General features: G+C 41.8%; 1 protein-coding gene and 1 long non-coding RNA gene across 2 annotated transcripts in view; one reads left to right on the forward strand and one right to left on the reverse strand.

The window, feature by feature from the left end:
- The window catches only part of fam172a (family with sequence similarity 172 member A), a 188648-nt gene extending 173896 nt beyond the window's left edge, over positions 1–14752 (forward strand). The window contains exon 11 of the mRNA XM_042488204.1: positions 12258–14752. Coding sequence (XP_042344138.1) covers positions 12258–12418 — 161 coding nt within the window. The 3' untranslated portion in view covers positions 12419–14752. The remainder of the gene's footprint in view (positions 1–12257) is intronic.
- Positions 1582–7963, reverse strand: LOC121944419. The gene is made up of 3 exons (XR_006105904.1): positions 7732–7963; positions 1809–1868; positions 1582–1685 (listed from the first exon to the last, which is right to left on the reverse strand). It is a non-coding gene; the product is annotated as an uncharacterized LOC121944419 (long non-coding RNA).
- Positions 14753–17650: the final 2898 nt, after the last annotated feature.

The following is a 17650-nucleotide window of genomic DNA, read 5'->3' on the forward strand; positions in this document are numbered from 1 at the left end:
AGCTATACTGGAAAACACACTGCGACTTTTTCAAGCCACTTTGGACGCCACACTTTGATATGATTTTTTTGCTAGTCTGGACAACATGCTATAGTATGACATTTTTTTGCCATTTCTGAGCCATGACATAGAATGGCTTTTTATGCTATTTTATAACTTCCTTATGCTATTTTTAAGACAGAATATAGAATGGCCTTTTTATAACACTTCAAACAATATGTTATAGTATGACCTTTTCATGCTATTTTGGACAACATACCAAACTATGACTTTTATATGCTATTTTGGACAACATAGAATACTTTGACTTTTTTATTTAGACAACATACTATACTTAAGTATGATTTTTTGTGCTATTTCTGACAACATACTCTGTTTTGGATGACAAACTATAGTATGACTTTTTTATGCTATTTTGGAGAACATGCTATACTAACGTATTGTTCTCTAAATTTTTTATGCTCTTTTGGACAACAAACTATACTAAAAAATGTTGCTACTTTGGATGACACCATACGATACTTTTTGATGCTATATTGTATGTATTATGACTATTTTATGCTATTTTAGACAGCGTACTATATTTAGTCTTTTTTATGCTGTTTTGGAAGACAGCATACTATGTCTTTTTCTGCTATTTTGAACAACATTATATAACAACTTTATCCACATGACTTTTCTTTGTGAACATACTATCCTATGTCTTTTTATGAGATTTTTGTGGACATACAATGCTTTGACTTTTCATCACATTTTTCGACATGCTATGCTATCGGCCAATTTGCTGAAAGTGTTAGCAAATATATACAAACATAGAAATTCTTAACAAATATACAAATGCAAAATTAATATATAATGTTCATTTACACAAGTAGTGCAGGCACCACTCTTACCCAGGATTTAAACTAACAAAAATAAGACGAGGAAAAATGAAAACAAACAAAAAAACAAAAAAGCAACAACAAAACAAACAAAACCTACAATCCACCCAATCTAAATACTTAAGACTAAATCAAAGACTCCTACATTCAGTTGATGGCAACAATCATCAAATGGCATTTCACTGTTGAGCGATTAATCATCCTCTCACATTTAATTGCGCCTCTCTCTCTTTAGCGGCTAAAGAACCAAACAACTACAAACAGCAACAGTATGGCACAAGGGGACCAAGTCAAGTTCTTTAAAATAATCAAAATCTTATAATATAAACAAAAAAAGTTTCAGCTGCCAAGCTCTGGTTGAGTTGACACAAAATGACCCTCAATCATCTACATGGTAAGAAGCCAGATAATTAAGTGCCAAGTAACAACACTGAACATGAAAAGTTCAATAACAGCTGTTACAACACTATCCTACAGACATGTACTTAGCCAGTTATAATCTCTCCTCACCTGTGAAGCCTCGGGCTGATGGTCAGTGCTGCAGACCAGTCTCTGTCCAGACTGTGTGCCGCTTTCTCCCAGCTCTGTCTGTTGCAATACAAACAAAAAATATGTGTAAAGAAATGTTATAAGATTAGTTCTGAAATAGCTGTGGAGATGAATGACAAAGTCTTTTTCTAAAAATACATTTCCCTACAGCCAGTAGTTATAATCTCTCCTCACCTGTGAAGCCTCTCTCTGACTGTCAGTACTGCAGTCTGGTCTCTGCACTGATCACTGCATGCTGCCTCCCCTCCCTGCCATCTAGTGCAATAATACAGATAAAACAAAAAAAATTATAAGTTGTTCAATAGCTATGGAAATTAATCTCAACATCACTTTTATGCTACAGATATATTTTCTCAGCCAATTATAATCTCTCCTCACCTGTGAAGCCTCTGCATGAGCATCAGTGTTGTCTTCTGGTCCACCTCCTCCCTTATCTTTCTATTGTAGCATTAAAGATGAAAGAAAAATAAGTGCAAAGCAACAGTGGGCACAAATTTTGAGCAGAAATTACGGAGGAGTGGGCGTTTTGCTAGCATGAAGCTAGCTAGCCAGCTACAGGTAACAACAACATTAGCATTTCTTGTTCACGGAGCTATATCAGCATGTAATTAATTTGACATCATTTAGCTAACATTATCAACAAGCAACAGTATTACTCAACTTACACGGTTTGTTTTGAAGAAGGAGTGCGGGGGAGGAGGAGGGGGAGGGGGGGGTTGACTTGACTGCGTCGCCGCCTACCATGGCACAATGTCGGGACAACAAATGCAATTTTTTTCCTTCTAGTTTGACAGCCTGACCGAAGTCAACAACCCATATCCTGCTGTTCGCCAGCAGGATAACATAATGCTTCCTGACGAAGAGGACTGTAGTGATACTGAGCAAAATGTTGTATTGAGAAGACCCCTGTTTACATACAGCGACGCTAACCTAGCTAACATACATAACGGCTAACTGGGCTAATTTTTTGCCATGTTTTCAGATTCCTACCTCAAGTTCAATTTAAAGAATACACAGCCCACATCGTCCTCTTCGAGACACAAAAAGACGAGTCCACAATCGTTATTTCTTTTCCGAGCACAAGGCCTCTGGTGTCACACACAGCACTTAGGCTGTAGCCATGATTAACGCGCCTCTTTTTCTCCTTCTTCTGTCGGGTGTAATGGCGGTTGGCGTCCATAAAGTCGCATTACCGCCACCTACTGGATACAACCCAATGTCTCCACTAACTAAGTAGGAATAGGCTAACAATACCAATAATAAGAATAACAATAATCACAATAGCCCTTCGTATCCCGCTCCCTCTTCAATGTATCTGAACTACTTCTCGGCTGATTGAGAGAGCCCAAAAGCGTCTCTCAACAACTACTGCACATCCTCTCCCGAAACCTCTCCAACATCCAGAAACCTCCTTGCCGCGTCAATAATGACCTCTATTTTCTCAGACTTTCTCTCAGTGCCAGCAGTACAATTTATCACGATCGCCACATAGGCCAAACATTTAATTTGATCTTTACAAATGCACTCCTTATGTGTCCTGACTGACACGTCCACCATAGCCTCGCGCCGCTCACCATAGCTGGTCCCACCATCAGTCTCACCTTTATGTCTTTTCTTGATCCGGGCCCTGACAGTGTCTGTCTCCCTCACTCTCTGTGGACAGGTAGCCTCCCATGCCGCATAATGGCCTCTACAAAGGACACACTCCGGTACAGTCACACAGTCTCCGGCACAATCATGTCCTCCACATTTACCACACGTTTCAGTGTCCCTTCTGCAGACAAACAAACTATGTCCAAAACTTCCAACAGTTCTTGCATTGCAGTGGCTTGGAAAAATAATGCCACACTTGATCCAAAAACACCCTGTCGGGCAGGTACTCCGGGTCAAAAAGAAGCATAACAGATTTCATCGCAACGTTTTCCTTAAATACTTCCCCTATCAAATCTTGTCATCCGGAAACAGCCTGTAACACCTTTGCAGTGTTTGAAAAGTCCAGGCTCCACTCTGGGATGTTTCTCCGACAGAGCTCCACACCCTGTCCCCTCGATCAAACCCCGCAGCTTGAGTCCAACAACAAGTGTCCGAATGCACTCTGTCCCGTTCATACTCGCTACGGATCGATGAGTCCGTCCTCATTTTCTTTCGCTTCTCGGTCGATCTCCCGCTTCCACATTCAAACATTTCAGCGTCCTCCGCCATCGTCCTTTTCTCTTGACACGCCTCCCCGACGACCCATGACCTCGCGCACGGTCACGAGACCCTCGGTGACGTCATGACGACGGCATACGATGATTGGTCGGAATCACACTTGTAGCAGCGCCCTCTAAAGAGCGCTCTCTGTATTTAATGCACTGACTTGTAGTATTGCTAGTCCATCGCTGTGACTTTTTCATTGCATGTTTGACAGCGTAATTTTCTCTTAGTTTTTATGACAGTTTTTTATTTGACATACTAGTGAATGGCATTTTTGTCCACATACTATACTATGACTTTTTCATTCGCAAACACTTTGCCACTACTTTTTATGTCATTTTTCTCTACATACTGCACTATGACTATTTTATGATAGTTTTTCAATATGATATACTATGACTTTTTAATGACATTTTTTCCCGACATACTATATTATGACCTTTTTGGGACATTTTTCCGACATACTTTGCTACTGACTTTTTAATCACCCTTTTTGACATAGTATACTATGACTTCTAGGATTTTTTTTATGAATATTCCTTTTTCAGCATACTATTGAATGACTTTTTGTGACATTTCTTTTTTTGACTATGCTTTAAACTATTTCTCTGACATTTTATACTATGACTTTTTATGACATTTTCAAACACACAGAGATTCCCTGATTTATAGTTAGATTGTAATTGAAAAAAGCAGCAAATGTGGGATTGTATAAACAGCGCAGGAGAAAGATTATTTTGGTAGAATATTAAGAAATAATTTAGGAAAAGATTGTCATGTTTACATTCCCTCACTGTGCTGCCAATGTATATGCCTTTAGATACATTGCAGTTATGCTGTGCATGGTACAAAGCATGTGCTACTGGTGTTTAGTGGCTGTGCACTATAGAGCTTAGACAACCTGGTTAGTGAAGGAGGGCTGTATGTAAGGTGTGTGTGATCCCCATGGCCATGTGTGGGGGGTTCCCACACTCAGCCCTGTCTATTCTGTGACCATTGATTCTGAATGCGGCCTGTCTTTCTTACAGGTGCAAGGGGGCCTCTCTTACCCCTCTACTCCTCCTCCACCTCTTTTGTGACTGAGTGATGTGTGTATGTCTGATATTGTAGAAGTGTGGTTGTGTGTGTGTGTGTGTGTGTGTGTGTTTTCTATGTCTGTCTGGTATTGTCCTGAAGGTGCTGGGGATGTGTGTGTGTGTGTGTGTGTGTGTGTGTGTGTGTGCACTAGTGTGTGTACCTGACCTCATTGTGTTGAAGTGGAGCAGGGGTTGTGTGTTTATGTGAGTAAGGAGTGAGTGTAGTGTAGTGAAGTGGTGTAGCAAGTGTGCAGGTTGGCTTGGATTTGGTTATATAGACTGTATGTTTGTATGTATGCTGGTGGAAACATGTGCGCATGCTCCATCTCCACCAGTGTCTTTGCCAAGGTTGTCTGTCCTAACCCTTGCCCAGGCGTCATGATGTGTGTGTCAGTGTGTGTACATATGTGCTTGTGCCTATGCAAGTGCACGTATACGCATGCATGCAGTGCCTCCACTAATGGACAGTCTTTGTGGGGGCCTCTCCTTTCAGCCATGCTGCTTTTGAGACACATTGTGCCTGGGCATAGAAACAGAAGCTCTCCATTGCCCCTCAATAGGCCAAAAACAAAACCGTGTCAGGCGAGCTAGCAGCCCCTGAGTGTTTGCCATTTAAGTCCCAACCAATGGTGGTGCAGATGGAACAAAGGCTCTGGACAGGGAAGGAGGCCTACACTGTTTACAGTGCTAATGTCTGGGTGGCACTCCCAACAAGGCCCCTCCATACACATACATGTGTACGCACACTCAGTCACTCAATTTCTCTTTCTGTGTCTCTCTCTGTCACAAACGTACACTGAATCAACAGGTATACATGTGCAGAGCAAGTGCATTAAAAAAAAAAAAAAAAGCTGCCACTGAATCTTGGATATGCTGGAGTGAACATTTGTCATCCATAATGGTGAACATGGAACACGTCTCTAGAAGGAAAGAAATAGCAGAATGTGTGCTATGTGTGCATCTGATTGTTTTCCAAAGCTGCCATGAATTCTCTCTATTAAAGACATTCTCACAATTTGTGTTTCTTACTGTAGTCAGTTAAACTTGTATAAGCAAACAGTGTGCTCAGATTATCATTTCAAATTCTCCCTTTTAAACAAATAGCTTATTTTATGTAATATTGCCATCAAGTCAATACAGATGTTTCTCTGCAGGGGCGTTTCTAGGACATGAGGGCATTGGGGGATCAGCCTGTACCTGAGTAGGGAGGTCTGCAGGGATCCTTCCCCAGGATTTAATTATTTTTTAATCATTATTATTATTTACATTTTGGTGTTGTTGTTTTTTTGTTTTGTTTTATATATAAGATATATATAGCCTATGTATATTACACAACATTTGGGGATGAAGCCTTGAACACCCAGGCCTAATGACACCACTGTCTCTCTGTCTTTTTAGCCATAACTAAAGTAGTAATTCAGAGTTTTATTCACAGCACACTGTCCTGTCTTTAATATAAGGAAAATAAGATTTGATTATGAGTTAAATAAAATGTTATAGTTATCCTGATATGCATTCATTTCATATATTTGACTGATTTTACTCTAGAGACTAATTCATAGCAACTTTTTTTCTCACATACTGTAAATATGGGCTACATTGCTATTTTGAATATTCAATCTTAATTTTTTTATGCACTTTATTAATAAATCAGTATTTAAAGGCATTATTATTCCAATTCAACAAGTAAACGAGAAAAGGTGCAACTGATCTGTCTCTCCTCTTGTTCCACAGTGTCTCATACCAATTTAGTCAAGCGGAATAAAACAACTGACATTGAGAGGTGCTGTCAGAGGCGAGGGCATGTTTCGGCTTTCGATTTTTACTGAAGAGGAGCGGGGAGAGTCTGACACTGGTATCAAATAGCTGCCGCTGTCCTTGGACCAGGGTTATCTTGTAAATACTGCGCTCCAAGTCTATAAAAGCGAGGGTCCTTTATGACCGCCAAGGCCACTCATTCACGTTAAAATAAAAAAGCACTCAGTGCAGTCTGGGGATGGAGGCAGCAAGTGGGGAAGGATAGATGAAGGGAGGGAACTGAAGGAGAAAGAAGTAGAAAGTACGGTGCCACACTGTCTTTTGTGTGGAGTCCTTGTTGTCACAAGTTTTACTCTTCCTGGGATTATAATATGGAATGAAAAGTAGGTTACTTTGGCTGATGATTTCAACAAGTTAATGTGATATCCTCCTCTCTCTGGGCTTTCACTCGACTTTGTTTCTCTATGTCCCTCCTCTGTTTGTGTTTTATATAAGCAAATACAGAGTCCCCTCAGCGGCCCCTGTAGCTAGTGATTCAGGTTCCTCATCTCTGGATGTGTAATGAGTTCTGCCTTGTTTTTGTCTGACAACAACACACAATAATAAGCAAAGTAATTAAAAGCAGTACGAGGGAGATGGTGGGGGGGGGTAGACCCCGTTTACCAACGAGCATTAAAAATGAATTGCGTTCGAGAAGCAGCAGTGGTGATACTGGTTTGATGAAATGAGCTCTGTTTTAGACATTTTTCTGTTTAATTTTATCCTTTTGTGATGCATGTGTGTCTCTCATGCCCCTGTAGATGCGTGAAGGCTTAGTGCCATGTTGATTTTATTAAATATGAAGACACATAGCGTAGCATAGCAAAAACAAAGTCTGATTACACCTATGCTACACTGTCAGTGGGTTTGACGTGGATGTCTTCACCCTGAGTGGAAATTGAGGAGTGGTGGTGGAGAGACGAGGAGGGGGAGTAAATTTAGATTTAATTAGCTTTTTGACTGAGGACAACATCTCCATGTTTTGTTATAGAGGACAGAGTTGCTCTGGCAGTGTGTCTGACCGGCTGTCACCTGCCTGGGTTCTCTCTGACCTCGTCTCCAGTGGCAACATGTCCTACTCCCTTCGACAGACAGCCACGTGGGACAAAATGACATTCTTGACCTTTACGCATGTCGGCAAGCAAGATGACAACACGCATAACTGACTGTACGCGCGTGTGCATCTCTTACACACAACTGCACACACAGACACACACTTTGCACATACTCACACACACCATGGAAGATCATCTAATATCAGAGAGCGTCAGGGGCGGAAATCCGATCGTCTGACAACCAGGATACAGATAGCGATTCCCCACCGCTGATCCATGCAACAGATAGTTTCCACAAACAGCAGATCGGCTAAGGTTGCAGTCAGCCATGGCCCGCACCACCACGCACTGCTCTGCCTCACATGGAGATAAAACAAAAGCTCAGGTTACCATCGATAAGAAATCGATAAGAAAACACAGTTTGTTAGATTTTTGATGAAAACTTTGACAAGAGGAAATGAGAAAATGTTTGCTTCTACATGAAATAATATCAGGCACATCAGTCCTGTTAGGTATTCTGTTTTTGTAATTTTCGCCTCATGATTATATCATTGTTCATCTCCCTTTTTTTAATTGAAGCTCATTAAATGTTTAACCCAAATGTCAGTATATTTGATTAAGCACTCATAATTGTTGAAAGGAATTCAATTCACACAAAGAAAAGTATCATCACTTTACATTTCCCCTGCCTCAGAGTCCTCTTAATAATTTGAATATGTATTTATATTATAAATGAAGTAAAGAGATATGGCCCCCTTCACATCAATGTAATTACGAATCACAAAAAAAAGTTTGATTCAAATAAAATAGGCCATTTGTACACAAGCAATTAACTGGTGCGGCTTTAAATAATGTAGCCCAGATGGAACCTAATTATAGTCGGCATGCTTTGATTCGGGCTTTCTGTCAGAGTATCACTCGGGGCGTCACTTTGGCTTTTTAGTCACCTAGCGTTTGTTTTGAAATTTGTGACAATCAGAGCCGATTACCATTTGTAACAGCATGCAGCGTTTGGTGCGGAGGGAAGAAAGCATGGCCCATAGCTATGGAGGAGTTTCCTTGTTTCCTTTTTAACCGCTCAAAACTCTCCTCCTCTGTTCCCTTACCTCACTGCACACAAATGATAACAACTCTGTGTGTGTGTGTGTGTGTGTGTGTATATTGGGGGGGGAGCTGCGTTGGCTTGTTTGGTGTTTTGGGGGAGGGTACAGTGGGTATGTGCTACATGATGTGTGAGTGAATGTATGTGTGAGTGTGTGCCACCCATTAGTAGATGCTTGCAAGTGACGAATGTGTGTATGTGTGTGTGTGTGTGTGTGTGTGTGTTTGCATCTTGTACCAGTGTAGAGTCAGAGGGAGATCAAACAGTCAGTCAATTACCTTGAGAGGGCTCCAGTGGCTGTGACAGAGTGGAGGAGGCTAAATATCCAGGATCAAATACTCTCCTCTGCCTGTCACATAATGAGGCAGCCTCACCAGGCTCAGACAACACACACAGAATGTTCAAACACAGGGCATGGGTTAGGCGCCGGACTGAAACTCTGCCATGACCCGAGCAGAGAGCACGGAAGGGGAGCTTTCACCGCAGACCACATACCTGCCTTTTCCTGCATTACAGTGAAACATCATCACCAAGCTCTGCGTGTGAGTGTGTATCTGTGTGTGTGTGTGTGTGTGTGTGTGTGTGTGTGTGTGTCTGTTGCATCACCTCAAGGTTACAGCCATCATCATTCTACTCGCTGAAATAATCTCTGTTAAGCTTGCCATTGCCTAATTCTAATTACAAAAACATTGTGAAAGTAAAGAGAATTTTTTCTGCACTTCCCATGACAATACCCGATGTTACGAGTGCACAGTAACATCATTATTGCATTTAGCATAAATGAGGACATAATTGAATTTACAATAAACTTTATTAAATGAATACAGTGCCAATGATCTTGTTAAAATTGGCACATGCAACTTAATTGATTCACAGTTAATGTGAGAAAGCACACATAAACATACAGGGTGCTTTATTTTTAAAGTTTGATCAATTAAATACTAGATACAAGTTGTAATTAAACTGATTAAAATGGAACCACTTTTTGTCCACTACATAGTATTGTAACAATACTTGAAATCAATTATTGAAAAAGAAATTAAAAAAAATCTGCTTAGCAGTTGAAAAACTTTTCCAGTAAGAGACTAAAATTGAGGATAAAGTCATACTCATTGGCTGTTTATGGGTTCACTTTACACGCAAGATACAGCCAGATGACACCTCATCGATCCCTACATCTTTTAAAGATATTACTTTGATTTGTGGCACAGCTGAGGTAATTCTCTCTCTCCCTCTTTCTCTCTCTGTCTCTCTCTCTCTCTTTAGTGGCTAGCTGGTCATTGGGGTTCCTCCTCTAAATCAGTCGTCACATCTCAGCTTTGACAACATCCATTAGGTTCGACACACTTTGGCTATTAAAGGAAGAGCGGACATAAGCTGTTAAAGGCCTATTTAAGCCAGTGTGAGAGTGCGTTTATGTCTCTTATGTCTGTGTGTGTGAGCGTTGTTGGGTGGCTGGGGGAGGCAGGGGGCTCCATCATATAGAGAGGGTGGAGCTTAACACCAGAGTCACTGGAGGGGCACAGGCTCATCTGCATATTGGCACAGAGACGCCCCCCTGGTGACCCCGGGCTGCGATGGGATAGGGTGGAGAGGCTGGCGGCTGTTCCGGAGGAGTTCACCACCAGTTCAGGGTGAATGAGAGAGCGCTGCGGCATTGATCGCTTCTGCAGGAGAAAAAAAGGACAAAACAGAAGTAAAAACACTAGTGAGGGAGAGGCCGATGAGATGGGGAAATTGAGGAGGAGTAGGAGGTGGAAAAAGATCACAGTGCCTCAAATTGGATATAAATGATAGATTAGAGGTGTGAGAGGGCTGTGTCTTTGTTTTCCAGGGATGGGTGTTATGTTGAGCCCTACACAGGTAGTAGAGTCACTGAGAGTGTGGGGTTATTGACTCCCATGATTGCCAGGCCAGTAAATTTGACCCAAGGCACTGACTTGCTATATAGTCTGCAGCACACTCCCTTATCTCAGAGTGATCGAGAACCCCCTTACATACTTGTGCACACAAATTACACACACACACACACCACCAGCAACTGAACCCAAATCCACTCTCAGCCAAAGAGCCCGCACTTACCCTCGGTATAACAATCATACACACAAACACACCCGTGCACGCACGCCATCTCCATTAATGCGTCCAGGCAGGGGTCAATCTAATAAACATGGGGTCAGTGCAGTGGTCATCAGAGGCCTGTCTGTGGTGAGAGAGCCTTTAAGGTGCTTCCTAATTGTATCCCTGCGGCCTTCAAGTCTAGTTTTTTGTAGCCGATCGCATGTACACAGAGGAGACGGGAGGAGAAAGGTAGTGAAGAGAGGAGGAGAAATAGAGTGGGATTTTTAATGTTGAACTGATTTAAGTCATCCACAAGGGTCGTGGTTTTCAACCCTTTTCTGTTGGGACCAGTTGTTTTCTTAAAACCCTAACTGATTTCAGATACTAAGCTTATCCTTTTTTTAATCCTCCAGAGAAAATTGAGGGGACACATTTTAATTTTCTTATCTTGAAAACAAATGCAGGTCCCAACAAAAAAGTGTGCAAATAAGGATTCAAAAAAGAAAACCCATTATTTCAAAGCTTGTATTCACTCATCTCTCTGTCTGTAAACACATGTAATTTTTTCTTAGCTCCATCTATCAAGGGATGAAACTCTTAACATCATCTCACTGCAAACCTATTCTCCCTCTGGGAAACAAGAGGGCACCTCAATATGGCTTCTCAAGTCCAGTTACAGTTGTGTTGCTAAGCAGCTGAGCTGCTAGCCAGCGGCAGCAGAAACAAGCCATTATCTATTAGTGCTCCTGCTGAACGGTTAGCGAGCAGGAGTGGGAGACGACTCGGGCAAAAGCTGCAGCCACGATCTGTCCCCATCATGGGTGCTCCGATGCAGAGCCGAAGTGTTCCGTAGCGAGACTAGCTGGCGTAGGAGAAACATAGAAACTGACATAGAGTTTGCATCTAACTAAAAGACTGGCTAGCGATACCCTAACCCCTGAGGCGGGCAGGAACCCAAGGCGCATGTACCAGATTTCATGCTCCAGTGTGACCCCAACTTGGGAACCGGCTAACCTGGAGGAGGTCAGAGGGAAACCCAGCACTGCTGCCTCCCCCCACCACCACCCGACCACTTGATATGCTCGCTGGTTACCTCTCTCCAGCGTCTGTCTTGCCTATCCTCAATCAGCCCTTTAGAATGAATGACTACCGCTCCACTGGTTTCGCTTAGTGCCCCCATTGTGCATAACTCTGGTTTTGTTGGAAGGCCTGAGACGGAAAGAGGGACGTGTGGTGGTGTTGATTATCAGGTATCCACTTGGATAACATATTGAGGCTGTCCCATTGGACTAATAGGTCATAGGCTGTCATGGCTCTCATGCATAAGGCCTCAGACTTGCATGGGGCGATGCAGTGCATTGTGGGAGTGGTGAGCCTTGCAAGACTAAATAATGTTCACTTATAGCCACAGTAGGTGTTTAGAATGCAGAGCTTAATTTATATTTATGTCAGAATATCCAACATACCAACTTTACTTTATACTTGTAAACTTTGCTCATGCTAATGGTTATGTGTTTATGTGTGTGTCTCTTACATGTAGGCACTGAGCGGCATGAGCTGACCTCCTGGATGAGTTTCAACTCCATCTTCAGGTTCTTCAGTGAGGTGCTGGAGGCAAAAGAGGACGAGGAGGCGGAAGAGACCTCCAACACTGTCACCACACGCAGCAGCTCCCTGAAAAACAAACACCAAGATTTGTAAAGGACCAACGAAAATGACTTGGAACAAGAAGAGAGGGATGGGCAGGGGGATGGGGGGTGCAGAAAGAGAGTCTAAGGTTCCAGGTCCTCTTTGCTATTTTTTCTCTCCCTCTCCCTCTGTAACCTCTCTTTCCCCTAACTCCTCTCCCTGAGTGTCATTTCTCCCTTCCAGCCCTCCCTGGCTCTACACACACATAGCCGTGTTGTTGTAAGAGACAAGAGTACAGGGTCACCATGTATACATCACGATAACGTTTTGCATTACTTCTAGATGAGCGCAACTGTCAAAGCAATATGGGCCTGAGTGTTAGCGCTTCCCGTGGGCTGTGGCCTGGCTGCGGGTACGGGCCACGGCAGCAGAGATTAAGGCTGACAGGCGCTGTGCACAATGCGCTGTGGTGCACCTCTAATTGTCCTGACATCAGCCTGAACTGAGCTAATGCCCCGCCTGCCCTCCAGTCTTCACCGCTCAGCCTCTCCCTCCTCTCCCTCTTCCCCCCTGGTCCTAAAGCCTGGGCTGCTTACCCCGACATCAGCTCTTGCAGTATGGTATCCTCTGCTAAGGTTCTGTATCATTTTAACCTAACCCCATCTTTCTTTCTTTTTTTTTAGCCCATAACCACAACAAATGTTTCACCAAAGACTGAACACACTTCTAACTGGTGACCATTTGTTTTGTTTTAACAGAGGTTGTTGTTTTTATGACCTCTTTATTCTCTAACTCCTCCGCACATGCAGTCAGCTTTTAAACCTGACTTTTCTCATTCAGCTTTGTGTAAAATGTGGTTCTAACCATCGCCATATAATTCTAGGACTGCAGTGTTTATAATAAGAGAGATCTTTTTTTTCTCAACTTTGAGCTAAATTTGAATGCAATGTCTCATACACACATTCACACTGTTTTTTTCTAATATGAAGCAATACTTGAGTTGCAAGTGTTAACTTTAGAATATCTCTAGGGTTGATTTGCAAAACTGCGGAGGGTCCATTTCTCTGTGTTTATTATAAATGTATATCTTTTCTTTTTTTTTCAATTTGATATCCTTGAAATTGATGTCTCTGGATGATTGAATGTGATGAAACAAATAAAACAAACAAAACCTGTGCTGAATATGGAAAAATCCGGACACTGAGCGTATTTAAAATTACTTAAAGTCAAGCATCAAAATGGGTTTGAGGGATATCTCATTTTAACAGGAGCCAGAAGTCAGCTCACAACACTCATAAAGCCTCAATATATCGCCTTACACATGTCAGGAAATCCAAGATTTCAATATTATTCTAAGCCTGAATGATATTTCCTTAGATGTTGGAGAAATGTAACATATCTATTTTTTCCTCCCACTGAAATACTCTTCTTGTGTACTTAGAAGTGACAAAGTCAGCTCCCTGCTCAGCTGCACATAATCTGACTATGTGACACAAACATGATAAAAAAAATTCCACAGGGCTTGTGTGCTTTATAAACCACTCAAGGCTTAATGGAATACATTTCTAATGTGTCATGACATTAGTAAAAACTCAAACCGGCTTCTAAATCTTATGATACCTCAGACACATTCTCAAATATATACCTTTTTTTTTTAAAAAAAACTTCCCATAGTTCCCATTGTTTAACTCTAACACTGTGAAATCCTGCCTCTCCTGCCCACTGTGTGTGTGTGTGTGTGTGGTTTAAGGCTTTTGTGGATTATCTTTCCGCTGTAATGAGACAACTGTGGCTGATGGTTGCAGGCCTAATTTCCTTTTAATTTGATTCAGATCTCTCCAGGTTTCAGCAAAGAAGTTGGCTTATTATTTGATTTGATGAGTTTCGTTTCAAGATACCATTGCTCATCTTTCTGCTTTTCAGCCACAATCAGTTCATTTTTCACTCCATAATTTGTATATTGTTGCCTTAGGAATAAACAAGACTCTGTTCACTGTTTTAATAATATCCAGCAAGCCATATGTGAATGGAACTAAAGATGTAAGAGCAGCCTAAATCCAAAGCACAGTCTGTGAATAAAAGGGGACTAATTTTTGCCAATTGCTCTTGAAGACTTTATTTTTTGCAGATGGTTTATATGTTGTATTGGTTTAGGGAACACGCCTATTTTGTTTTATCGCATAAGCCTTTGGATTTTATGAAACCGCGAGTGTCCTGCCCGGTCACATATTTTTCTTATATTCTCAAAATCTTTGTCTCATTTTCTTTTGATCCATTTTGGTTTACAACGTCTATCTTTAAAAAATATTTTAAAGTTCCTTTTTTGTTGTTTGTTTGTTTTTGTTTTTGTTTTTTTGTAATTAACCTATTGAACCTGTCGAAAGCTAATAAAATGAACTTTCACATCATGCTTTTTAAACTGTACTTTTTTCCTGTTTCAGTGTTGTATTTTTTTTTTATTTATTTATTTTTGCTTTTTTTTTCCCGGTGAAGTAGGCGATTTTACTGATGTCGAAGCAAAATAGCGCTCATCGGGAATTTACAGAGAACAAATCAATAAGCTGCATAAAGAGTTAGGATCGATTGCAAAGACAGAAAGATATGTGTAAAGCGAGTGCAGCAGGAGGAGAAAGTCCAGCAGAGTGTGCAAAATGACCTGAGTTATCATCTCACATGACATCTATGAAATCTAACCGAGACAGAAGACCAGCAACGCCAATTTCCTGCCACGCAGAGTTAAGTGTCTTTATCGTGTTTCTAAACAGTCCAAACTACCAATTTTACTTAATTTAAATCTTGCTCTTTTCAAGTGAAGCCGTAGATAAAAGTTTGAAATTTTAAAAACACTTCCTGTGGGTCAGGCTACTCTGAAAGAAGCAATATTGTTAAATGGATTGTATCGTTAGTGAGTAAGTAAGTCACTAAGTGTGTCAAAAGGAAAACAAACTATAAACAGTAATTCCCCTCTTTTTGGTCATTAATTTTGGCAAAGTGAGTCAAGTGAGTCGTCCCCCCCCCCCCCCCCCCTCCTCAACTCAGCGAGGTTTTACAGCATCATTTGTTTTCACACGGTGAAACCGATCAGGTCATTAAACGCCCCCTCAATAAATCTTTAGAAATCTTTTCCATTAACCCCTGAACAACAAGTGGAACCAGGCGAGTCCCCCTCACACCGTGTCAGGCCGCTGATTAAAGAGAGGCATTCAATCACACACGCACTCACAGCCACACACAGACACACATAGGCACACACAACTTTCTGTCTTTAAAAAATGTGTTCTATGGAGATGACTTAACAATTCTGCCAAATTAAGAAAGAAAGTCTCTTGTATTCGTTTGAGTTTTCAGAGTTTCATGAAATAACCTGCCTTCTGTCCAAAGCAGTGATGCAGCGCTTCCATAAATTATGACCCCCAGTCAGTGATGATCAAAGGCAGGCGACTAATACACAGCGAAATGAATTATTCGGCCAGGAATTATGTTACGCCTTAAGACTTGTTCACTATCTAAGTTTATATTACAGATTATATGGCGACTTAAAAAGTTGTGTAAAGTAAGTTTCCAATGCAGAGGAAACTTTTGCGTCCCGTTTCTAAGTATTTGGCTTAATAGAAACTATATTATCCTTAAGTGGGTCTCTGAGGGCCGTGTGTATTCAGGTTGACCACTCATGCATCACTGTGTCACATGTAGCTGTCTCCCCACCTCTAAAGACAGCCATGATCTCTTCATGTCTACTGGCTAGGCACTTGTCGTTGGTTCCTATAAGTCGGGACCCTCCCAAGTCGCAAATCGAAAGAGAACCAGTCTGTGTGTCTTTTTACTCACTGGAAGTTAGCACAGCGTGTGATGTTTAATAGCTATGACTGATTTGATTATAGGTTTCACTATCGCAGCCATTGTCGCACAGACAGTTACAGACAGCTCCACACTGAATCATATCTGCAACAGAAAATGGCATCAGCTGCGGAGCTTTAGGATGAAATCCTGCCAAATGGGGGGTCTGTGCTGTAATGGCAGATTTTGGGGAGGAGTGGGTGGGTTGGGTAGGGCCCTTGACATGAAAAAGTTGGGGAACCCCTGTGCTGCCACAGCCTGATATTTCAATTTTTACTTTAAGAGAGTTGTTGTCACGCCTGCTTGCTCCGGCCCCACTCTAATATGCACGCCATCCCTGCAGAAGATGAACTCTTTCCAAAGGAACCAGGCGTTAGGCAAAGTTGGAATGTCACCCCTCTGACAGCCTCCCCCCTCAAACACACACACACACACACACACACACACGCACACACACTCCTTCAGCACTCCTCCAGCGGATCACTGTCAGATCATTATTTGCATAATTATATGCTCAGCTCAGAAGAGAAAACTAACCCCCAAATTTTACGGGTCAACTAACTGCAACAATCAATGTTTTATCGGGTATACTAAGGGAGAAATATCTTTAACAATCATGGTGGAGGAACTCTCTTTCTCTCCCTCTCGCCCCGTCTCTATCAATTCAATTCAATTACTTTATTGGCATGACTGCTTATCAGAAACAATATTTCCAAAGCAGTTTAAAAAATGTAAATTCACCCCCCACCCTTGCTTCAAGAAAGTCTCTCTCTCTCTCTCTCTCTCTCTCTCTCTCTCTCTCTCTCTCTCTCTCTCTCACTCTCTCCCTCAGTACGTGAGCAAATACTTTTTCATCTTTTCATCTATTGACTGGGGGAGAATGTCTGGCTTAAGCTCGGAGGTGCATTCAAGATTGTATCCCTTCTTCCCTTCCCCTATTCTGCCCCTCTTTTCTCCGGCCGCGGCTCTATACTGTGTTTTTCCTCAGCAGAAGAGGTCTTTAATATAGAGGCCTGTATACCAGAGCACAGAACTCACTGGCCGGTTTCGTTAGACATCATTACATATTCATTGACTTGCAGAGAAACCATTTAATCCAGTGGAAACAACTCCTCTTCAATCGCCTCCTCTGCTTCTCTATTCTAATAAGGAGTCGCAGACTGAGACAACACTCGGAGGCCGTGGGCATCACATTTTGGAAAAAAGTGTGACTGGACTTTTATTTGTGCAGGGTGCAGGGGAAGAAGGTGCAGGAGTTCTGAGAGAAGTGCGCCTGGTCACAGGTGTTGCACCAAGTGGGGGAGGTCAGGCCTCTTAAAGGATGCACAAGTCCCTAGAAACATGCAAATATGTACTTAATAATTTCGTACTGTTCAATAATGTGCGAGATATCATATATATTACTGCACAACAGCGGAGAAATACCATTTTGGAGTGTCCTGCCATTAAAAGTTTTAAGCAAATACA

The sequence above is a fragment of the Plectropomus leopardus genome, chromosome 6, assembly GCF_008729295.1.
Source record: "Plectropomus leopardus isolate mb chromosome 6, YSFRI_Pleo_2.0, whole genome shotgun sequence".
Lineage (NCBI taxonomy): Eukaryota > Metazoa > Chordata > Actinopteri > Perciformes > Serranidae > Plectropomus > Plectropomus leopardus.